The sequence below is a fragment of the Chaetodon auriga genome, chromosome 2 (genome assembly GCF_051107435.1).
Source record: "Chaetodon auriga isolate fChaAug3 chromosome 2, fChaAug3.hap1, whole genome shotgun sequence".
Classification (NCBI taxonomy): Eukaryota; Metazoa; Chordata; class Actinopteri; order Chaetodontiformes; family Chaetodontidae; genus Chaetodon; species Chaetodon auriga.
This window is the reverse complement of record NC_135075.1, coordinates 20,834,062-20,859,538: the sequence shown is the minus strand read 5'-3', so window position 1 is coordinate 20,859,538 and position 25,477 is coordinate 20,834,062. Positions and strand designations below refer to the sequence as shown.

Genomic DNA, 25,477 nt, shown 5'->3' with positions numbered 1-25,477 from the left:
ATTATGAAAGCTTATGCCATGTCACATCAATTCTGGGTAAAGTTGCAAGTATCTTAAACAATTCATCATGACTCTGAGAAACAACACTGACCACAAGTGCCTATTCTTAGCAGCACACACTGACAAATGAGCAGCTTCCTTGAAAAGTTCAAATTGCTTTGTTCCACTTCACAGGAGCAGCTGAGGCACAGAGCATCACAGACTCAGTGATACATGTATGTCCATCTGTAATTTACGTGCAAAACATGTATGCTTACAATCGCTCGCATGTACACATACAAGTGTGCATGATGGCACACAAATGCACCAATTCCCACAACTTCAACTTTTCATGCAGCAGCAGCCATAATTAAGTACCTTTCCCAATCCCTGTAACCCAGTTTCAACAATCAGACTAAATATCCCTCCTAATGTTTGCCGTCTTTTCATGCAAGGAGGATTAGCACGAAGAGCCAAATCTGCTCCTTTGCTAAGAGGAGGCCTTTAAAAGGGCTTTAAACCAAGTGCACCCACACCCCACTGTGATGCAACATGTTGCAGTAAGAACTGCTTGGTTAACAGCCTTTTCTTTTTACACCATGAGTTGCTATTTCACCACCTTCATATGCATAAATGCTGATATCTGAGAATCTAAAGAGCATAGCTGGCATTACTTTAATGTATTCTACAGTAATACAGTGGAGATGCAGCTTTTGCAAATCTAATGACTCGAGTTCATTGATTTTCATGAGGAAAAGCCCTTTAAGCGCTGATAAAACACTTAGGATTACCTTCCCAGTCAGGCATGCACACATGAATAACAAGGAAAGAAATGTCAGCTAAATGCCTTTGAAAGGAGAATACAGTACAAGTACTCTATAGATGGATAGATATTCATGTGCAGAAATGCAGTTCAGTGACAAAGTCAAGGTGGCAGAGGTCATAAGAACAGCGTGAGTCGGCCTGTTTTGGTACATGAATGCATCCTGTTATGTCAGGAAATGAAGGCTGTCAAAAGTGTTAAAAATGATACAATCTCTGTTAATTATACGTTCAATAGTATTGAAAGTACCAAACCTATAGAAAAAACAGATCTACAATCAGATTTCCAAGGCCAGGCTGCACAGACAAAACAACAGGGATGAAATCAACCGGTCCTCAACCCGAGGCTGATACGGCTCCATTCACTGCGGCGAGTATTAAACCAAAGTTTCAAATTCTGGACATTAAAGTACAGAAATGTACATAAAACTGGTAAAGGCTGCTTATCTTCCACTTTACTCTTTGACAGTTTTTTTTTTTTTTTTATAAAGGTGAAAGTCAAGGTGAAATGTTTTAAATGCACTCTGGTGATGAAAGAACGCAGCAGGTAGAGTTTCACCTGTTTCATCTGCCAGCCACCATCAGTATTCCTCTGGTGGCTCCCGAAGAGGAAATCAGGTGACAGCTAGAGAGAAAGAAAGAGAAAAAGAGGACAGAGAGACAGGAAGACGGAGACAGGAAACACAGATGAACAGTTACTATTTATATGTCCTAATTTCAAACGGGTGAATCTACTGCATTTTCTGTACTATCGGCCTGCCAAGAAGCATCAGACAGTGTTTCACTGTCGGACTTTCCGTCAGTTTTCTTTCGTTGCAAAAAATAGACACTGTTTACAAAGAATTTTCAGTTTGGATAAATTTCACACCAATGTGTAAAAACAGGATGCTGGCAGATGTGTTCAGTTAAGATCAGCCACGAGGGCCGGGCTAACGCTCACACCAACAACGAAACTGCTCCTCTGCCCTGCTTACATCCTGCAGGGCTAAAAATGGTCTTTGATTGGCCGCCACAGTGCAGAGGGACACGCACAAACACACACACACACACACACACGCACTCGTGGCTGTTAATGAGAGGCCGTTGCTGCCATTGCTCACAGGCTGCGTAGTACTGGTTTGACTCAAGCGTGCTGATTTTAAACTACTGAACTGACTCAAACACATCCAAGGCAGTCAGCGCCAACCTGGCTGACGATGACAAATCCCAATGAGTGAAACATATCAGCATGATAATCAAATGAAACACATTCAGCTCCATTTAAGGTCAGTTCACATTGCTGTCGGAGGTTTCACACAACAATGATGTGAATGAATGAAAACACGATTCAGTAAATAAAACTGTGAAAGAATGAAAATGAACTTACAGCATAGGTGCTCATGATTATCAACAATCAGCTACTCGATCCAGGCCCACTCTTGTCTCTGAGAGCTTTTTTCCTGTCGAGTTTAAGTCCTCGGCTGTCAGTCGTTTCATGTCATGACACTTTTTCGTCTGCGTGTCAAACTGTACAAACCAATTCATCTCTCCCTCGCGTCTCAGCCTGCGTCTACTTCCCCATTCAGGAGGGAAGCTGGCTTTATCAGCCGGTGCAATCGTGTGTCACAAAAAGGAGCTCAGAATAATCACACCCGAACTTTGCTAACGCTGCCACGTTAACCACAGTGCAAAAGGTTTCTGTTTGCAAGTATGAAGGCAAACACAGCCTTAATTCAGGTTAGCTACGGTTTAGCCTTTATAATAACTTAAAATGAACAACAGCACCTTTTATTCTGTTAGATTATTATATTGGATTTTTATTACTGACACCTGAGCGTGTAAACAGTATTTTAAGGTGTTGATCTTACTATTTTATAAAGTGTTTGGCAGTTTAATGCCGTGAAATAGAAATTATGATGTGATAAAAGAATTTTAGGGTCATGTTTGCATTTAGGAGGAAAAATAAACACACATTTAGGGTTACAAATTGGTGCAAGGCTCATTTTTGGTATATTTATTGTCACAATAACCAGTAAACTACCAGCTGCGACTCCACAAGACGCACCTCCCACCAAGATGAGTCAGTGTTAAAGCCTCGAGAACGCCTGCTGATGTTCAGAGTGTGTGGAAACTAGTGGCCAGTGAGCAGAGAAGGTAAAATGGACGACTAAAAATAAAAGATATTGGTATAAAAGTCCAACCACACATGGAACATGATGCAGGTGCAACGTCAAAAACACAGAATTTGGCGACCACTGGTTGATTCTACGACAGCGCTCAGTCAACTCTGCCTGCCACATACATGGGGCTGCAATGAACAACTACCTTTATTACTAATCAATCCGCAGATTGTCCATCAGCACTTCTCAAAACAACAAAAAAACCAAAGACATTCAATTTACAGTGATGTAACTCTGCCAATCAACAGACGATCCAAATCATTTTTCTAAATTGACTGCGAAATGAATCATCTCATCATTTCAGCTCTACTGTCAAAACTACAAAAACGTCTTTTAAATGTAGTAGAATACACGTATAAACTGTTGTAATTACTCAAATTCGCAAATGGAAATTATCAACAAATGTAAACGCATGAGCTCACAAAGGATGGAAAGGGGCCAACACGGTGAGGGCTAACATGGCTTTTAAAAATAAAAATCTAGATGACAGAACACTGCAAACAAGCAATGTGGGTCACTCGGGTTTTAACACCTGGGCCATTAACTCGTGAGGCACACAGCCTGCATAATATATCGATGGTGAAGTTCCTGTTGGGTAATGCATGTAGCACAGAATAAAAAGTGACACATATAGGTCAACAGAATGCATCTCACACTGACTTGATGGGGGAATCACTGCTTTGATCATCTGGGTATTTTTTTTGATGAGCAACATTAAACTTGAAACACTGACGCAACGTTGAGGCAACGCAACCTTGAGATGCAAAACGCTTATCTCTAACAATCTGGATCACGCAGCTGGCGTCGCTTTATCGCGCCGATGTCGTCATTGATTCAGTGGACAGGTCAATTTCAAGCACTGTTGCATAAATTCCTTTAAAAAAAAAAAAAAAAAAAAAAAAAAATCGTCCCTGTCTGACACAACAGACGCACTTCCTCACTGCGAGCATGTAAACACAGAAGGTGAAATGAATGAAACGGTGGAAGTTTGACGATGGCAACATCTGTGAGGTCAGAGAGGCTGATGAGAGGTTCCAGCGAGTGGTTTAAATTTAGCAACGCTTTGTAATGTTTTGGATTTGGAAGCGTCCTCCGTCTCGCTCTCTGCGCGGCTCTAATGGCTTCTGCTCATCTGCATCAGATCAAGAGGCATTACCTTGTTATTCCCTTCAGGGATTAGCCCAACAAGAACACCATTTGAGAGGAAGTGTGTGTCAGGGGGCAGTTAATAAATAAATAAGTAGGCCAGCGAGTCAGTCAGTAAACGACGGGGCAACTAGAAAGATGTAATCCCCCTTTTTAATTTGGCCTGCGCTCAGTGTTTCTCGCCGCTTTAATCCAGAACACAGTCCCGGTCTGGATCGTGTGTGCGCTCACAGATGCTGGCAATACATTCACATGTATAGAAATGAGCAGCGGGTGTGTCTTTTCTCTCACTGTGGTTCGTTCTGTCTGCCTCTGTTTACAGATGCCGAGCACAGCTGTTTGCACTTGGAAAAATGTCGCATAACAATGATTATGTAACGCTCTTTACATCACAGGACAGAGCAATAAAGTGAGAATATAAAAGCTTCGTCACAGTTCTGAGGAACCAAATGAATGATCTCAAAGCTAAACCAACCACTTTGATTAATCGCTGACTTGGCACACAGGGTCATAAACACATTCCTCACCACCTCATCAGTGCAAGCTCCCTTTTGACAGCGATCATTGGCTAAAGGCTAGAGTGCAAAGCCAATGTGTGGGCGTATCTTAAAATACACGAACACGTAAATGAGCAAATGAATGGATGTCAATGCCAAAGGTTCAGACTGCGATGCTAGCACACACACGTAACACACCTGAGCTCACTTCAAAGAAACTCCTGTGTGCTTCAAGGCAGTCGCTCTGTGTAGTGTAGTGGTTCTCAAACTGGAGGGTGGGGCCCCCTGGAGGGGTAAAGAGCCACTGCAGGGGGGGACATGGTTGACCAGGGGAAAGCGTGGAGTGAAACTAAGTTGACTGATGACTCATGGAGAGAAAATAAGCAAACACTGATGCTATCATGCTGATATTTATGTCAATAAAGTTCAACTTACATCCTTTTTTATGAGTTGCTTCCCCTGTCATTAATATAATCTGTGCGGTTTTTCAGCTTCTGAAAAGGTTTGAGAACCACTGTTGCAGTGATAAACGTGGCCATAAGGTCAGCATAAGGTGCCATAAGGTCAGCGGGACCTTATGGCACTTTAAACACATCGGCTTCAAAGTGCTCGATGGTGCAGAGGTGAAGCATGAGAGGAAGGTGTGTTCATGTTGTTCTCAGCGGTCAGTCACAGGTGAGGGTGGAGAACACAACAATAACAGCAGAACAAGAGTTTATCTAATCAACATGTCGTCATCATTATGGAAGCGTGGCTACATTTTGTCACCATAGTCGGGGTCAAACCTCACTCTGATCATCCCAAGAAACCCACATATCCTGTGATTTCTACTGTGAAAGGTGTTCCAATGCAGGTGAGGTCATTCAGAACTTAGATGTTAAATCACACAGAACGTCATCACGGAGGCTGAACTTGACTGAACCTTAGAAGTACAGCAGTCTTACCCTGTGCATTGTTCCATTGCCAGCTTCAGGAAGCGGTAGCGACAGGTGGTTGGTTTCCCTGGGTAATGTCTGAGGTTGTGCTGGACTGCCCTGCTACAGAAACAGAGGAAAACACACAGACTGTGAAACAGGAAAGCTCTTAGATACAACTTACTGTTGTAAGATGAGTTATTTTGCTTTAATAAATCTATCAGTAACCTTGGTCAGTTCCTGAGAATTGATTTTCACTGGAGCAGGTCTTTAGTATGCAGTCAGTTAGCTTAGCTTAGCACAAAGGCTGGAAACAGGAGGAAACAGCTCGCCCAAACTCACCCTACCAGCACCCCTTCATCGCGGGTTGTGACCCCGACTCTTTCTTGGCAGAGAGCAGGAACTTCCTGGAGTCTGTGCTGGTTGCCTGGCAACTGCTCAGAGCCTCATCTGTTTTTACACCTTGTTTTTGTACCAGTTAGAAAAACAACATATAACGTGTTAAATGGCGGGCCTTAGAGGTGCTGGTGGGCAGAATTTGTCACCTTTGAACAGAGTCGTGTTATTCGTTTCCTGCTATTTCCTGTCTTTGTGCTTTACTAAGCTAACTGTAGATTTAACAGACTGATATGAAAGAGGGGTCAATCTTCTCAGCTTTGTCAGGAAATAAGCATATTTCCCAAAATGCTGAATGATTCATTCTCTCTATCAGTGACCTTGCTCACCTACTATACAACATTCAGCAACGCTCCAAGTGTGAAGTTCAATGTGACCCCATGCGAAACAGAATATTTAGAGTAACTGCAACTCCAAACTCATCGCCGAGTCTCCCCACGTGCACGAGACCTCCGCTTCCAGCTGTGGAAACCTGTCCTGTGATCACAGTGTGCAACCCTCTCTGCAGCACCTCATGTCTAAGCAAAAAGGAAATATGCAAGCCAGCGTGCTCTCCTTCAGGTCTGATGAAGTTCTTTGGCTGAAAAGGTCCCTTTTAGTGCTGACACAGTCAAACGACGTGAGCATATAAACGAGCAGACTCTTTTACTCCACACCCTGACCCCTTTCTATCCTCTCCTCTGAGAGAAGAAGCTTTCATCCAGCTCTGAAATTGCCCATCTTTTCAAATTTAAAGCAATTTCACTGAAAAAGAGGAGTGGCGAACAGCGAATGAACACTGGCCGTGGTGGGTGTGCTACCTTGTTGGTGGTACGTCCTCGAGCCCGGCGGGGGGGTTTCCAGGACCTCTCCTTGGTGACACTGTTGACATAGTAGCTTCTCCCCGTGGACGCGTCCAAGTACTGCTCCCACAGGTCCATGATCTGAAGAGGCTGCTGACCTGGGGCTGGACTAGGCGGCTCTGGCTGAGACATACGTTTCTCTGGCTGCATTTCATTGTAAAGAGGGGAGTCCTGCCAGGACAGCTGGGACAGGTAGGACTCTGTTGGGACCTTGTAGAGTAAAGGGGGAAAGACGGAGAAGGAGAGAGAGAAAAGTAGAGACAGACATGGAGGATAAAGAAATGAGATCTTGGAAAAAATGGTACTCACTGACATAAGTTCACTGATGCTAACTACGACTTAAAGGACAAGGCTGGTGACATTTTATATTTTTCTTCAGATCCCATGAAAAGACCAAAATCAAATTTTTTTCCAATTAACAAATTTTGTCTGTGAGGCCAAAGCCTGATGTGTTAGTGCCATAAACCTCCATAGTTATCCAAGAACAATTAAAAACACACAAATGAGGAACACCGTTTCACTGGCTGAGAACAGCAATTTATAGTACGGTAAATAGTGCAATTGTTGGGCACTATTTTCAGCTGCGGATTAATACATATTTAATGTGTGAGTGAGTACTTACAGCAGCAGAATGGTGTATGTTTTTGACATAAAATAAACGACGCTGATGGAGCAGCTTGGCACATTTCAGGCTCTGGCTACACAGGCGGTACATGCTCATTGAAAAGATCAATTGCTGGCTTTTGTGGGATGTGCTGACAATGAGAACATCAATGAATATTGTCAGCGTTGTCTTTTAATTATCTCGAGTATGTGTTTGTGGTTTTCTGCATTATTAAAGGGGGGGGAATAAAGGGGAATGTCTCCCCCCGATTCTTCTTCTTCTTCTTCTTCTTCTTCTATTATGGGAATGCATGCACTCTGGACGTGTTTGTGCAACCTTACCGGGTTTTTCTTTATCACATTGTACAGCATACAGGCCACATAAGCTTGACTTGACCGCACTATGTGGATAATGTGCATTCAGGAAAATCCACATAACAAATACCACAAGCAGCACTTTGAACAAAAACGTCTCAGTGTACAAGGGAAACAAATAAGCCCCCAGCCTCTTACTATAGAACTAACAACGCGTCAGACTTCGGATTAAGACAGAGCTTATAGAAATATGTGCGCTCGCCCAGATAGAGAGGACTAAATCAACAGCTACAAGGGAGGACATCTACAAATCCAGTGAAATTAATTGAAAAGATATGCATGGAAGATCATCTTTCCACGAAATATAGCTGGGACATAATTCACTAACTGATTGACTGGCTAGCTGGCTGATCCCTGTTGCATAACACATAGTTGTTACAGATAATGACGGAGGGAGCATGGTGCGAATGGAGGCGCGTGTGTGTGTGTGTGTGTGTGTGTGTGTGTGTGTGTGTGTGTGTGTGTGTGTGTGTGTGAAGCGCATGTATAAAGGGATGTGACTGTAGTTTACTCCAGGGGGCAGCACTGAGCCCTGAGCGCACCTGAAGCCTCCTGTTGCCTCGGACAAATCATCCTGATTTGTATCTAAATGACAGAATCACTGATTTGAGGAGGGCATATACAGTATATTTTTCCTGATTCCTGCCAGTTTGCTGCCATAACACATAACCCACATCGCAGTCATGTAAACTACTGTAAATATTTTTGCACTGTGCAAAAATGATGTGAATTACATAAAAATATAAATAACTTTCTACTATAAAAGATTAAAGACATCTCAGCTTGTTTTTCAATCTGGTTTTTTAATGTACAAATATGGTAATGAAATCTGACAATGAGCGCGATCAGATTGCTCTTGGCGAGTGTGTGTGTGTGTGTGTGTGTGTGTGTGTGTGTGTGTGTATCAGCAGCCTCGTCATTGGCTCACCCTTGATCTTACTCAGTAATGACTATTTCAGACACTTCCTCCTCCACCTCTTCTTCTTCAGGTTTGATATTGTCGTCCTCATCAGAGCTACGATCGAGTGCTTATTCACAGCTGGTTGCATGTTCATCCTGACTGAGCATAAAATACACTAAAGAGGAGAGATATGTGAACTGGTCTGTGCTGTATCGATCAAGACATAGTGCACTGCAATACTGTGTTTACTCCAATAACTAACCAGTGTGAAAGTTTTCATGTTTTGGTCCTCATGGTTGGGGAAAGTGGGATATGAGAAGCAGCTGTTGTAAGTGTAAATGTGTGACTGTGGTTAGACGTGACAAGTTTGCGTCCTCGCCCCACGCTTTGCTTGAAAGGTTTGGTTTCTGTGGGGGGAGGGGTCTAGACAGAGTGGGAGACGTTGCAGGTGTGGTGGGTGTGTGTTTCAACTGTATGTGCTTTTCTTTTTCTATGGTAAGTCGCATTTGATTGGGAACACAACAGATGTAAAATCATAGTAAATTACCTTAATTTTGTCCTGTGATAATGATTTTTCTCTCCCCGTGTCTCATGTCTGTCTCTGCTTGACTTGACACTAAATGGCCCAAAGTATGTGGACATGTGCTCCAATTAAGGGACACCAGCAAGCAATTTTAGACAGTGGTGCGCTTCCAAGTTACATCTGTGCACAAAGTGAGGTCCATAAAGACGCCCATAGTGGAGGAACTCGACTGACCAGTGCAGAGCTCCGACTTACATATCATCTCTGCCCTTAAAACACCAGTAGGTCACTTGACTGGTCTGACCGGAGCTTACTGGTCGTCCCTCGTGTCTGACTGAAAGCAAAATGTGAGCGTGCCTTTGAAGTGCTGGCTCCGACGCTGAGGAACACTAAACCTGACAGACAGACTTAGATTCTGTGGTCTCTGTCTTTGTCTCACTTCATGCTGTCGTGCTTGTTTTTTAAGATCTAATGTTGCTTATGTTTTATTACTTTCTTTATATTTTTCTTTGATCATGTATTTAACAATTATTACTCTTGAGAAGCACTCCCTGAACTTTCTCTGAGAAAGGTGCAACACTAAATAAACTTTCCTTACTTAACATGCAACACCTTCAGGATGAATTTGACTGCGAGCCAGAAAACATCACTACTGCTCTTGTGGGCTAAATGGAAGCAAATCCCTGCAGTTATTGCAGCAGCATATCAACACCCATGTTTTTGGGATGAGATGCTAAACCACTACTGGGCAAACTATGCAAGTGTCCACAGACTTTTGGCCATGTAGTGTACTTACATATTAGCCATTAAATACCATTAAACACAACCTTTTTATAATTGTCAGTCCTTTCTCTTCAAAATCAAATGGAACTTCGCCCCCTGGAGGACAAAGATTATGTTGAATTGAATTTCATCATCACTGGGGCAGAAACATACAGTGAGAGTGTGTTTTCTGCATGAAGCACGGGGAGTTATGACCTGAATGTGGCTGCAATAATCCTGCTGACTGGTATTAAAGGCTCGAACGGAGAAGGTCCTCAGAGAGTGAGAGAGAGAGAGAGAGAGAGAGAGCGACAGATACAGAAGCAGACAGGGGGGAAGAGAGAACGAGAGACGCAAAAAAAAAAAAAAAAGAGCGCTGTCATTTCCAGGGAGATCACTGCAACCCAAAGTCAGGAGTAACTGGTGCACGCATGGTTCAGTGGAAGCAAGAGCCTGTTTGTAGAGACTAGCTGTGGGAGCTTCCCTCAGCTGAGGGACGGACAACCTGCAGCGTCCAGCCGCGCCTCGTCTAATCCCCTCTGATGTAATACAGGGAGGCTCTGACGTCACGACAATGCTAACTTGATTGCTGCTCTAGGAGGATTATTAAGGTCAAGTACAGACGTAGATCAAAAACAAGCCCTGCTGCCGCGGCTGTACTCAGCTGACACACAATGTCTTTTCTTATTTTAATCAGTTTTTTTTTTTCTTTTTACAAAATCTATGTCACTAGAATAATTTGTTTGCACCTGAAATAGCATCTCTGACTGAATGACCTGTAAATCCACCAGATTAGAGATTTTGACTATGAGTGGACATCAAATTTAATCTCATCCCACACTTCCATCAACGCCAGCGACAAGTGATGGATTTGTTTGACCGATCTTCATTCATTCACGACTCTTCATACTAATTAGGATCACAGAAATCATCAAGTAGCAGCTGAATTTATAGTCGAGGCTGTAGTTTAGCGGCTGGCTATCAGATGAAAATATCCATCGCCTTAAACCTGTCAAACTTTGATAACTCCTAACCATCGGAGGTTTCACTTACAGTATTTATGAAAATCTTTTACGAGCGTTGGCTTAATCTGCGTTGTTGTGTTGACCCTTTCTTCCACTTTCTTGCTCTTAACTGATCCAGATGAACTTTCTGTGCGAGAACTTAAACTCACTTTGTGCTTTGTTTCCAGGGAAATGCAAAGGAGATTAAAGTGCTGTGTCCAGCTTTACTGGGGTAACCGAGCACAGGGAGCAGATCTTTGTGAAAGGCATCGACCTCACTGGGCCAAAGCTTTACTCAAACACAGCTGATGTGAACATCCTCTACTTTGGCTTAACTCAAGGGAAATTCGGCCGTTTGTCCGCCTGGGTGTAATTCTCATATGTCTGTCCATTAGGACGACTGCTCAGCATGACCTCTACTTTTACTCACTGCCTTTGTTGTAAAGAAACTTGGACAAAGGACATTGATTGAGGAAAAAACATTTCCAAAAAACATCAATTTAACATAAATCATCTCAATCATCAACATGATAATAATATGAGAATAACACCCAGGTTTACAAACACAGTCCAGTAACTCCGCTCTACGCTCCACTGAGGCTCTGCTGTGTGAACCACATGTGTGAGTAACATCTGTGTGAGGTCTGTGAGCCTCTTCCAACCTGCAGATGGTTGTTCTTGCGCGGAGCTCCCACCATGTCCCACTGGCTGCAAGACTTCTTGGGCATCCTGTGGCTGCTGAAGCCGCCGCCCACCTCGTCGTACGGGTTCTCCGCCAGGTTTTCGGGCAGGTTGCTGGAGCTCTGGCTGCGAGTGATCATGGGGACCACCCTGGGGTTCCGCTGTGCTGTTTGGTCCGTGGAAGCTGCCGGGGACGCAGGGACCATGAGGTGGCCCGACGGGGAGGTGGGAGAGCTGGGGGTAAAGGTGAATCCAGAGAGGGGCAGGGTGGGGAAGCGGCCTCCACCCGCGCTGGTGTGGTTGCCCAGCCCCTGGAAGGCACTGTTGGAGCTGAGGTTTTCCATGGAGCGGTAGATGGGTTTGTTCACTGAGGGAGGAACAAATTTTACACAGATCAGTGAGTGATGAACTTAATTTCCTTCTATACATCAACGCATACATTTGTGTTATTTTTCTCCTCTCATAACACAGAATTAAACAGTCTTTGCCACTGAACACACACAGCAGATGTTCTCTCACACTTCCTCTCACCTTGATGCTGTTCACTATAGGGGGTCGCTGTGGGGCTGGGAGAGAGCGACACCCTCGGCAGTACCCTGAGGTTGGAGTTCAGCGAGGCGGACATGACCAGGCGCTGCGGCGAGGCCATCGGTGCAATGGGCACCTCCGTCACATATGTGGCAGGGACATACAGTGGCTTCGTTTTACTGGCTGCCCCAATCCTGCGCACCTGCCAAAGAACAAGCAGAAACCAAATGCTTTTTCACCAGCGTAGCTCCAGACATACACACACACAGTCTCTAAAAGTGTATGATTCAACTTTTCCACACGGTCTAGCATTAAAAAAGCTAAGAAAAATCACAATAAAACATAATATCAAATCACAATACTTCAGAGTTGCACTACTTAAGAGCTGCAGCACATATTGAGTATCACAAATAGTATCAAATTGGAAGATAAGCGTATCGTCCCATCCCTATCTGATATAGCATAGCTTATTTCTGTCCAAAAACTGCTAAAAAACATTAATGAGCCAACATGTTTCTTCACTATGATGAACACAGACACTGCACTTTATTTGTAGTCTATCATAAAATACACATTCTGCTGTGGTGAATACTCACTAGAGCACTAAATCAACGACGGAAAATATTCCCAACGAATGCATCATTTACTCCAGTTTGAGTAACGTTTGATAAAAACTAAAGTGCCCAGCTGTTTTAGGAATTTACTTTTTCTCGTTCTGAGACATTTATGTCTTCAGTGAGAACAAATGGGCTTGAGGCTGAGAGCCACAGTGAAGAGGAGCTGAGAAGTACAACAGATGAATTATCACGTTGTTGGTTTTGGTCTTTTTGTTTTTTGCTCTACAAAGAGCTGTTGGTGATGCAGATGTCCATGTTTTTCTAAAATCTCTGGTTCCACAGGCTCAAGACAAACAAAAGATGATCCGGTTTCTCACCTGCCACCAGTCGCTGTTGGTCTTTTTCAGGAGAATAAACCGTTCGCCCTCCCTGATGCACACCTGCCGTCCATCAGCCCCGCGGTAGTTGTAGTCATACTGGGCCTCGAGGACCACCGTGCCGCTGGGGACCCCGCACACCGTCATCCCCCTGGAGGGCACCGCAGGCGCTGCAGCAGACTGCTGGTGCCCCACAGAGCGCCGCCAAGTCCCAGACAGCATGGCTCACCAAACAGTCCTGTTCAGCAAGCTTTGCTGGAAGCGTGCCGATGCTCGATACTGGTGATACTGACTGGGTTAGCACAGGGCAGCTGAGACTGGAGCCGGGCCAGTGCCATGCTCTGAAACAGAGGAAAAATGGGCAGAGAGACGCAGAGAGAGGGAGATTATTGACGCTGTCAGAGAACAATGAGAACATGTCACCAGGCTGTGCGCAGGTTCAAACGGAGACAACATGAATCCTTTTAGAGCTAAAAATGGAAATCGGGATTAATCTGGGGAAAATCACTGATATGTGTGACACATTAGAAAACTATTAATTTTTCTCTGCATCTTTGACCCTCATACAATGTCTACATGCTCCACATTCAGTGCTTCCAGCTTCTTTTTTCCGCTCTATGTTTGGGCTTTGGATGAGCAGATTGAAACCAGCCCTGTCTGTGTTATAATAACATAATGACTGATGATATAATGACTGATGTTTCCCTCTCTCTTTGTACAAGGTGCTAGCTCAGTTTGTACCAGGCTGACAGCAGATGCAACAATTCTTTTGCTTATTGATTAAGCACTCATTATTTTCTCCTCATCTGATTCATCATTTAGTCTGTAAACTAAAAGAAATTACAGCCACGATAACGCAAAGCAGAGAGAAGCAGCAAATCCTCAAATCGAAGATACAGGAACAAGTGAATTACTATTTTTGGTTGATATATGACTTAAACAACTGACAAAGACAAATATTTTCTGGAGATAATCAATGGCATGATTAATTGCTTCAGCATCAGACAGAAGTAACTGACTGCTATTGCCAATATCTGTAGATGAATAAATTATGTTTTGTTTTTTTTCCTCTTGACAGACATGGATGAGGATGAAATGTCACTGCCCATATTTTCACACCCCAGCACACCACTTTTCTATTGTCCTTTCATGGTGGGAGACCTAAGAGACACGTGTGAGTGAATAACTCATGTGTTTGGAGGATGTAAGGAGCGCAGTACACCCAAAATAGCATCTGTCTCCATCTCTCCACCTGAGCCAGCATCCCCGAGCCAAACCCCTGCTCTACCCAGCCAAGACCCGCTTACGTAAGAGAACATCTAACTTTCTGCCAGACACATAGCGATACAGCCTCACACAGTGCACGCACGCACCCACCCACTCACACATGCACACAAACACACACACACAGAGGGGAACATCCCTAGGCACCTAGCAACAGTGCTTCAGTCACAGTCAGGCCCAACCCATCTCAGTCTGGGTGAGGAGAGGAGAGGCAGCAAACAAGAGGGATCCCAGAGCATTAATGGAGACATGCATGTTATTAGTGAGGATGTGCAGGGGCTGGGATACAGGGAGGACTCAGAAACAGTAGATGGACAAGACAAACCAGAGGAGAAAAAAGAGAATATATATATAAAAAAAGAGCAGATAGTCGGGTCTAGATAAAAAAAAATGGAGAAACTGAGACACGGAGGAACGGATGAAGCTGGATGGATCTGTGAGGCGATGAAAGGCAGGACAGGGTTAGCTGGCTGAACCTTGATAATCCCGCTGTTATTAAAGCACAGGAATGAATCTGTGACCCCCACCGTGACCGAGAATTACAGTAAAATCCTTCTGTACCAGCATATGGGCAGAGGGGCTGCCTGCCTGCCTGCCTGCCTGCCTGCCTGCCTGCCTGCCTGGCTGGCTGGCCAGCTCACAGAGGAGCATTTCCAAATCACTTCATCAAAATGTAATGGGTCAGAATAAAATACCTTTCCACATCAGGGAAACGTAAATATGGTAGACTGGACTGACGTCTACTGAGGACTCACATTACTGTATTAATGATAATATATTCTATTTTACAAAGATGTAAGACAAATATCCAGTAAGGTAAGAAACAAAAGGGATCCATGTCCCATAATCAATGAGAGATTCAAGAGTTTTCTGCACAGAGGCTATTTATCAGCAAGAAGTCAGACTGGGTACACATGATTTAAAGTGAGATGATGAAACTTTGCTGAGCAGAAGGATGATTATGCTAAAATGTAGTGAAAAGTCAGTGAACTGCTCCCAATTATGCAGTTAAAGTTCGCTAACGTTAGCTTACATTAGCCACCATTCGCCACCGGTCGTACCAGACCAAGCAAGGCGGTAGCAGCAAAACCTGTGAGTGTGAGAGCTTTAAACTGAGCAAGTGTGTTTTGTTGTGCACATATTTAGTGTTTAATCTGTAAAAAAACAGAATGTGTAACTAACCTAAATACTCATTAAGACTCCAAAACCCCACATGCACTAAACGGTAGAGCCCCGTCACAGCTTCACTGATACATGAGGAAATTAAAATTATTAGAACAGAATTAAAATAACACAAAAATAATCCAAGAGAAAACAAACAACAACAGAACACATTTAAGAACAGGTACGTTCAAGAGCTGCTTCTTATCTTTTATTTGACTTGAATATAATCTGTACAAATGTTAAAAAAAGCTGTACAAAGAAAAAGAAGAAAATGCATCTGTTGGTCTGCTGTTCACCAAAACTAAATAAAAATTAAGTTAAAAAAAGTCACATCGTGTCACCTGTGAGTTCATTCCCAGAACTCCTACACCAGCATGATGAAGCACACATGAAATGCTCGTACATTTGCAAAAAAAGAAAAAAAAGAAAAAAAAGTGAAAAGTCAATGAGTTCAAGCCTCCGCTCAATCTTCTGGCGTGCAGCAGGCCTCTTCTTCATTTCTGAAATGCCCCATCTGACTGACAGAGGCAAAAGCCAGAAGTACAAGATCAGCAAGCAAACAGGAAACTGCATAGACACGTCGAGTTCAACCACAGTTTGGGTCATATCCTTCTCCATCTTCCACTTTGTTTTTCCGACACAAAACACCTCAGTTCTGAGACCCTGTTGTGCCGCATTCACCAGCACTTAAACACAGTCAGCGACGCTGCGTTGCCCTGTTGCCCCATCTGATCACTGTGCAGCTCCGTGAGCAGCACTAATTACTGCCAAGCTGAGCCTTGAAGCACAGAGCAGCAGCCGTTTCTGGCCTGACAATCCTGCAGCATGGCTTCAGTAATGTGTAATTTACCATTAAGATAGGCAGGGAAGAATTGCTTCATACGACAGTGCCTTTTCACACACCCTGTCCACGATTTTGATCGTGGGTTCTTCTCCCTGCACGCACAGGAAGAGCCCTTCTGACACTGCTGCACACCTGCTTCTCTTTTCCTGTCGCTCTTCACGGCTCAAAACAGATTAAAAAGACAGAGAAAAAAATGAAGAAGCACAGAATAGCTGATACCCCGCCACTGTGGGGCTTTACCTAAGCTAAGTTGTTGAGTTTGCTGGGTACTCTCTCATCAGCACGGTACAGATGTCATACACAGTGGCGGGAGGCTTTATCGCGTCATGTGCAAATTAGGCTGTGACAGCGGGGTTAAAGTCCCTGCTTGTATTATTCAGAGTTAAGGCACTTTAACAATGCTCCCACAGGGCAACAGCTCAGCTAAGGGGAGCCAGGATAAGTCAGGAGTGGAGTTGGCCTTCCTCACCACATGACTCAAGAATTTAGTCACAGTGCTTGTGATTGATTCACACCAGAGACCTAAAAGGCTTTTTTTTTTTTAATGAATTAACAGGAAGTGCTTAAATAAATCTACCACAAAGGGTAAACCTCAGTTTAACATCAGTGGCTGTAAATTTAAAAGAAGAAATTATGCTGGGATCCTCGAAAAGGAAAAAGAGTCCAGACTGTGTTTCTATTTACAGGTCAGATGGCAGCGGAGGGGGCACTGGCGTCACACACTCAAACACACAGAGAGGCCCATATGGTGTCAGAGACAGACACAGGCACCCTGTCACGGCTGTTGAGAGGCAAGGAGAGTCTGTGCCAGCGGCTGAGGGCACAGGGCTTATGTTGTGGTATCAACAACGCAAATGGAGAGACGCAGGAGAAAACATAGAGGGAAGGAATAGAGGAAAAATGAGAGCAAACTTTCAAAAAGGCAGAGGGGAAAAACTGAGCACTATTCATGTGTCTGCCTTTGCTCGAGCGCTCAGACTGCGTGTGCATGCAAGCCAGACTGAGCCGAAGAAATGGAGAGTGCACAATTTGTGCATGCATGCGAGAGAGACGGAGAGAGAAGGGCGACTCACCATGGTCCTGAAGTGAGAGCGTCTCCGTCAACAAGGTCACCAGCTCACTCTGCAATCAGATCCATGCGCGCAACCCCACCGATAAACCTTAAAAACAAACAAACAAAAAAAAAAAATCTGCATGAGAAACTACTGAAAATGTCTTCGAACAATTGCCCACCAGCTCAAACAGAAGAGTCGAGGCTCTCGGGCCTGAAGACGATTAAAAAGCAGACGGGTTACGAAAAAGGTGGAGAGCAAACCACGAAAACCGACACAAGCTAGCAGCTCACTCCTGCAGGAAATCACACACAATCTCTCTCACACGCACACACACACAGTTAATCCTATGCAGCAAAATGATCCTGCCTCCAGTCACTGAACCCCTGCTGACCCGACCGTCCCCCATTTTGCCAGCATTTTGCTTGCGAGGTAGAAACAGGGGCTGGGAGAGTGTCACCTGACCATTACCCATTCATGTAAATAGACCATACTTGAACTTAAGAGGAAAAAAGTGAGAGGGAGAAAGAGATCGAGAGAGGATCTGTGTGCTGACCCAACAAAGGCAACCAGCAGCCAGGTCATCGATTGAGCTATTGATCCGTACACAGAGCCGACTGGACATCACAGATCCACCACACAGTGAAGCACGTCCACCGAATGGATGTCAGCAGCGGAGCAGAGGACATTACGCTCATCCACATCATCTTGTTTGGTGTCTGACGACTTTAAAGGGGAGATAAGCCAGGCTATGCTGTAAATGTTTTTATGACGCCAAACCACCTGCATTTTATGTTTTCAGTCACACAACAAATCCTGAAAGGCCACTGGATTAAATATTCCAGGGATTATAGGGCCTCCTGGTGGGTTTGCATGTCTCACTCAACTGTTTTCCGAAGCACACATCAATTTTTAGATTTACTTCTCAACTTCATGGAATTCAGCTTTGGCCACACTGGTATGAAAATCCACTTGAAGCTTGTTTAGGAACATTTAGTTGCTTCAGATCTTAAAGAACCCCTTCAGACCTGTTTTAAATAAAACAAAAAAGTTGTTAAAAAATCTTAAAATTCCATCTACCCCTTCTCCACCATTTAAACACGTATCAATATGGAAATACTGCTCACTTCAACCGTTTAACCACTGCAGACAAGATGTCTCAGTCTGTTTTCAGTGTTTGTGCACTGGAGGCTGCAAGTTTCCACACATACAAAATCACGCTTGTGAGCACATCTTTTTAGTCGTGGGGACTTTAAAACCTTTTGCCAAAGCGGCATTATCATCACATGGTGCCACAGTTGCATGCAGCTTTCTTTGCTGCCGTTCCATTGAAATCTGAGGGAGGTAAACACTGACTAAAACCTGTTGCGTGGGTCCCCCTCTGACAAATTGAGGGATGGACACAGGCCTCTGGGGGTGTCCTCCGTGGATTAAACTTGTTCCACAGCATCCCGCAGCAGCTCAATCACATTGAGATCTGGGGAGTCTGAGTCTGCAGCGGCGTTCAATGATGCGATCTGTGCTAGTCACTTCACCTTCCAGTGGTTTTGATGTTGTGGCTGATCTGGGTAAACACATGTGGCGTGCTTCGGAACAAGCAGTATAAAGTATAAACAATGTGTAGTTCATGGGCTAAGTTATGCATGCAAAACCAGCTGAGGACAATGCTATCGTGACACTTGAATACATGAGGCTGGAGGGCAGGGTGAGTGAGACGGACGGCAAATGCAAATGACCATCTAACAAATGATACGGTGGAGGGATGAAACAGGTCTGAGGGCTATCTGAGGGCAGCGAGCACCTGAGATGATGACCAGCGCCACGAGCTGCGTGGATAAAATGAAAAAGAAGTGCAATGTTTCAAGACAAGCCGCTAAATGACAAGTTCAGCTCCCACAGAGATAGTTTAAGATAACAGGACCTGTGAAGCCGCAGCACACGGCCGGACGTCAGTGGAGTGCAGGGTGGTGGTGGAAAGTTTGCTGTCATATCACATCCATATTCCTTCCATACGTTTGAAGTCGAAAGAGGGCGGCTTTAATAATCATGGCTACATGGCCTTCAAAGAGAGATGAGACATGGGGAAGAGGAGTATAGAGTGAATGAGGAACTTCAAAGGGTTTCTGCGTGCACTCCCACATCCGTATACACATAGCAAACAGACACACACACGCACACACACATTGGCACGTAGACTGTACTGTATTTACATATGAATGTCTATAACCAAAGGGTTCACAGGAAAAGGAGAAAGAAGAACAACCTGCTCCACATCATACACGCTGTTAGGTAACTTTAATCACTGCGAAAATACGGAAGAAGTGTGACACTTCAAGTTATCGGGACCGCTGATTTAATATCTGTGTCAGCCAAAACAGCTGCTAGTAGGTCTTTACAGTGATGTGAGCCAGGCTGCCTGCGCATCGTGACGAGGTTCCTCATGCAAACGAGCATCTGATGCTTTGTCTGCTCAGCTGGCTGTTCGAGCCCCAGCTTGAAGTCAGGTTTGGCCGTGTGAGGTGAAATGTTGCATCATGTGTCAAACATCATATATTATGAGTAAAAGGAGTTTTAACAGAGCAGCACATCTTAAGATAAAAACAGACAGGCCTCCAAATTTTCCTAAAATCAATGCTAAACCAAACCGTGACTCCACCTGAGCTGCACCTGAAACAGATTAAATGATCACAAAGTGGAGTCTTAAACTACGACGACTCGAGACGTTCAACAATTTAATACTTTTAGAAATGAGCAAAGAGCAGCTTCAGTGTGAATCCGAACAGCAACATTTTCAACACACCCCCAAAATGACTAAATAAAGCCTAAATAAAGGCGAAAAAAACGCTTCCCTGATGAACTAATTTAACCATTGAGCCTGAAATCTCGGCTTGACGAGCAGTTCTACTGAGGACAGCCATGAGAAGGAGCGCTCACTTTGTCTATGGATGTACAGTTAAAACTACTAGTGCTGATGTCTCTCTCTCCATATGAGACACACGCCTCAAGCCAAAACAGCCTTTCATCCTCCCAAAGCCATGCATTATTGATGATCAGACCAGAGAGAGACACTGAAACACACACTGTGGTTCCCAGTGTGACGGCTGGCTGCCTCTGCGAGCGTGTGTATGAGCACACGTCTCTGGGTGTGTGTGTGTGTGTGTTTTTGTGACTGAACAGGTGGGCTGGATTCTTTCAGTGATTAGCTGTGTAAATTGTGAGAGAGCCAATCAAAAAGCAGATGATGACAGTAAAGCAGCCATTGGTCTGTGCTCTCTCCCATCATCATGACAACAACTCTCTGTGACCAGCTCCCATCTCCAGCGTCTCCAGTATGTGTGCTATTTGTTTCTTGTTGCACATAACAACATTTCACATGTGTGATGCCATCATTTCAAGCGCTTGCTGACGCAATGCTCGTGTTTACAATGAACCCTGCGGCCTCCATCGACACATAGCGAACTTCTTTAGAGGGTTCGCTTGAATAACACTCTCATTTCTCCCACTTCAATACAAACAACAACCAGACAGACCAGTGCCTGCCAGTTAGGCAAAGTAGCGCAGGATCGCTCGGGGGCCATTTGAAGCTCCTGAAAGAATTAATTCAAGCGTCACATTTTTAATTAGCTTTATGCTTCTTTTTTTTTTGTGGGAACGAAATGGAAGGTGGAAAACACACTGCTAGTATACTTCTAGTTAAATCATAATAAGCTTGCTATAAGCTTGCATAATAAGAACGCCTCTTCTTCCAACAAGAAGCTTTTCTTATTCGTTTCAGATGATTAAATGACATCATGAATTAATATTACAGCACAGGAACTGGGGCTGCAACCAACAATTATTTGTGTTTTCAAATAATCTATTAATCATTAACTAAAAAATGGCCAAAAAATAGTGAAGATGATCATAACGAGTCCAAATTGCTTACAACTAAAGATAATCAATTTATAGTGACACAATACAACAGAAAAGTAGTCAATCAGCTCGTTTCAGAGGCTGGAACAGGTGACTGTTTGGCATTTGCTCGAGAAACGACTTTGACTTATTATCAAGGGTCAATTAATCTTCTCCGAATGACTCATTCCCTGCTCGTAAGAAGTCAAACTGAACTGCAGCACTGCGGAGACGTCCAGCCATGTTGCTTTCAAGACGGAATATAAGACTAGAGTTGGCAAGATATGGATTCTGCAGTGCATTGATTTTTGTCTGCAGCAGTCAAACAGAATAAGAAGTTTTTTAATTATTTGTTATTCATAAAACATTCTCTAAAGAATGATCACGATTCACTCACGTGGACGCTGATGGTCGGGCATGCTGTGGGTAATATTCATTTGTTAAGCATCAACCAGTGACAAACAAACAAGGTCCTCCTCTTTCACCATATTCCCACAATATTCTTCAATTGAAGAAAATAAAATGTTCCACAGAAGTTGAGAACAATCTTCAGAGAATAACAAAATAAACCTTCACTCCCTGACTGGGCTCATGGGTTTGTTGCTGAGCCTGTGGGAATGTGCGGTACATTGATGTTTCTAATGAAGAGCGCTGAGCTCCATTGATCCACCGGGGATGAGAGTGAGCTGTCAAAAGCTATCAGGCAAGTCAAAGACCCACTTTCAGCTCTGTGCGGCTGCAGAGAGCGCGATACTGCCGGGGCACGAGGAAGAGCAGCGAAATCTCCCAAGGCAAACGCTGCAGAGGAGAGGCTCACACGCAGACACAACTTTGATGCTTCGCAGGGTTAAAGGGGCTATTTGTTCAATAAAGAAACATTACACAAATAATAATAAGGGGTTAGGGGGTGTCAGACATGAGAGGAGTTTCTACCACTGGTGCCTTCAGGTCTATTTGGTTCAGCTGGTTTTCTAAGAATGACTTTCCTTTCATTTTGTCTTAAATTCACTGGATATGTGTAGGCAGCCTGGGCTACAACTGACGATTACTTTCATCAAAATCATTAGATGAATCAGTACAAAATGCACAAAAACACTGAGAATGTTGGAGAGAGTGTCTTCAAATAACTTGTTTTGTCTGACCAAAAGTCCAAAACCTCAAAAATAGCAAGTTTACAATGATGAACAAAGAGGAAATCCTCCCATTTGAGAAGCCAAAACCAGAGATTTTCCACTACTTCTGCTTGAAAAATGACCAAAATAGTCACAGATGTTTCTGTCAATCCATTTATCAGATAATTAACTGTTGAACAGCTCTAATGCAAACATTCTTGTGGCAGTTATCAAATGTGCGTTCTGTTTCAGTCCTGTTTGACGATGATATTTATCCTCTCCTCTGATGTTTGCACTGCCGTACCTATGCATAATACAAGCTAGCGAAAGCACAAATCATTGCACAGATACTCAAAGTAAATGCAGGATTAAACTGGATTAAAACAGAGCGCAGATGGGAATGTAGTTGGCGTTATTACACTGGACATTAGTTGTGACATGGGCAGCTGCTTGTATATAGACAACACAATATAGGGTCAGTAAATAGATGACCCGGTTTGTTCTGACTGGAGTCACATACTGCATCAGTATCACTTAACAATGTACACTGGACGCTAACTGCATATGCATTAAAATCACTTTCCTGCCAATTAGTAATATCTCTCAGTATAACACAGCACAATTCAAAAGCACAAAAAACTGTAGCCGCTAAAATGACCATGAAGTGAAATTACCGCCTCTCTAAAAGATTAATAAGTCTTAAAAGTAGGATTTATTGCAGCGCTGCTGTATCAGACTACATTAGCTTCAACTAGACGTTCAAAATAAACTGGCAACTGAGTGTACGTAGTGATATTTTTGGCATATTAGAAATTAAAATGTATATGTTTGAAATATACTTTCATTCGTGTTCAATCTGATTGAGGCTCCTAAAGTGTGTCAAGTGACAGTTTGTGGTCATGAGAGTTTCTGTGGGACAAAGAAACGGGGTCAGGGGGTAGAAAGGTTGAGAAATCCTCCTAAGACCAGAACTCACTGTCAGTTTAAAATGTTGACAAGGTAATGACCACTTCAGTGCCTTCGACAGACTAATGTGACCTGAAGAGACAAACCGGTACATTAATACCGAAAAAACAAATGTCCATCTGTCAGTTGTGGCAGTTTGTGAAGGACCGAACTGCTTGCAGAGACTGAATTGCGTTGTGGCTGACACCTGGTCTTTACAGTACAAAGCAGATGAGGTTTTGCAGCACTTTCTGATCTGCTACTGTATAATTTCACTCCCCAGCAGTCAGCATGCATGCATGCAAGCAGACACAAATCTCACACACTGAAAAAGAAAGAGAGAGACAGACAGACATAAGACTTGCTCAAATATCCCAAAGCAGCAGAATAATCTGACTAGTAACACACCACGATGTAAAACACTTGAGTATCTCAATCTGTCTTTGACACTGCATCCACAGCAGTGAAGCACACGCGCAATTACAGAGAACTTCCAACCCCCCTGCTAATACTGCACATGGTACGGGGCACTTTTAATCAGTCAGTGTTGCAACTGGAGAATAATCTTTCAAGCCTGTGTCGTCACAGGCTGGCGAAAAGGGGAGCAAATCTCCTGCTTTGCATGGACTTAAGAAAGATTATGAAACACCAAAAATGCAATGCGTCAGTCAAAGTGTTTCCATCACAGCCTGTGGTTAACCCGTCCATGCGCTTTCTGTGAAGCATCTAAGGGCTAAAAGCCTGCAGTAGCATGCAAATATTTCCGCATTAAAAGAGGTCTGTCATATGTAAAGTGTTGAGATTAGCGATTCTTATCAGTGTGACATTTCGTGACTGGGAAATAGAGATGACCAAATTTGTGGTCATGGAGTCAGCGCCATTGTAGTGATGGCATAGGTGATGATGAATCATCGCCTCTGAGGCTAGGTGCACATAAATTGAATTAAAATTAAAGAAAGTGAATTAGGTGTGAAAAAGAGTGTGTGAATATTGGCAGGGGCTGAACAGGAAACTCTGAAAGGTGGCTGGATGTACAAGTGTTCAGTGCCTGGTGGGTCTATAAAGGCTGGCCCTTTGTGGCAGCTGTTGTGACAGTGTAGGCGACGTGTGGTTTGACACTATGATGTGGAAAAAAAAAAGATGCTATGGAAAAAATAGACTGGTAACTGCAAAATGCATGACCTATTTATGTTGCTTAATATCAGTTACACCTCTGGTCTGTAACTTTTTGCACAAACTTTACAGTGGATGGACTTTGATCAATGCACTGTAATTTTATCCACTGAATCCAGGCTTAATCAGTTTTGGAATTAAACTAAAATTCACTTTTCCAATAAAGAGTAAACAGCTTACAGAAATGTACAAAATGGCAATAATTCAAGTAAAAAGAACATTAAAGCCATAAAATACATTGTGACAATCTGAAAAATTGCTTCTGTTGTAACACTGAATGAGTGATTAGCTTGAGAGAGAATAAGAGATTTCTTAAACCTGTGGCAGGTGATAAAATAACAACTTGAAAAGTAATACCTGCATCATATTTCAGTGTCGTTTCGTGGCTCACAGTCTAAATAGTTGCAGTTCTTCTTATGCAGATTAAAATACCGACGGTGAATGAACAACAGAAATCATGCAGAAAATGGTTCCAGCAATGATGTTATATTTCACAGCAGAAAAGAAGTTTTTCCGACCGAACCATTCTGCAGAAATCTTATCTTTTGCACTCGAGGTACACATCACTCACCTTGCAGCGGCTCGATGACAGCTCAGTTGTTTTTGGGGTGAACTGCAGAGAGAAGAGAGCAGGAGTTGCGTATTTTTCTCGTGGGAAGAATAAAAATATTGATGACTTCACATATTTCAGGTAACGGAAGCACGTAGATAACTCCGCCGTGCACTTTTGAAAATTAACAGTCACACACGAGCACTAAGTTGCCTGGTTCAGCCCTTGGTAACACATCCTCCTGGCGCTTTAAGTGGATGACAAAAAAAATAGCTTTCGCTGTGAGGTTTGGTGGTTTAGGATTGGCTACACTCTTCTAATGTGATTGTGCACACAACCAATAAGATCACTGAACCGGCGGCGTTGCGGTGCGCGCGTTTCAATACACGACTTCGC

The 25,477-nt window shown here is 43.5% G+C and overlaps 1 protein-coding gene across 14 annotated transcripts in view; it reads right to left on the bottom strand.

The window, feature by feature from the left end:
* arhgap9 (Rho GTPase activating protein 9) overlaps positions 1-25,332 on the bottom strand; it is a 40,382-nt gene extending 15,050 nt beyond the window's left edge. For 5 of the 14 annotated variants that reach the window (XM_076740091.1, XM_076740115.1, XM_076740205.1 and 2 more), the window contains exons 1-8: positions 25,103-25,332; positions 17,432-17,518; positions 13,067-13,407; positions 12,136-12,334; positions 11,586-11,971; positions 6,714-6,965; positions 5,548-5,640; positions 1,361-1,426 (exon numbers count right to left, since the gene is read on the bottom strand). In XM_076740091.1, the coding sequence (XP_076596206.1) occupies positions 1,361-1,426; positions 5,548-5,640; positions 6,714-6,965; positions 11,586-11,971; positions 12,136-12,334; positions 13,067-13,288 (1,218 nt within the window). In that variant the 5' untranslated portion in view covers positions 13,289-13,407; positions 17,432-17,518; positions 25,103-25,332. Of the gene's footprint in view, positions 1-1,360; positions 1,427-5,547; positions 5,641-6,713; positions 6,966-11,585; positions 11,972-12,135; positions 12,335-13,066; positions 13,408-17,431; positions 18,030-25,102 lie in introns of those variants that run through there. The other 9 variants (XM_076740099.1, XM_076740125.1, XM_076740168.1 and 6 more) reach the window with 5 other exon arrangements.
* Between the last annotated feature and the right edge of the window lie 145 nt (positions 25,333-25,477).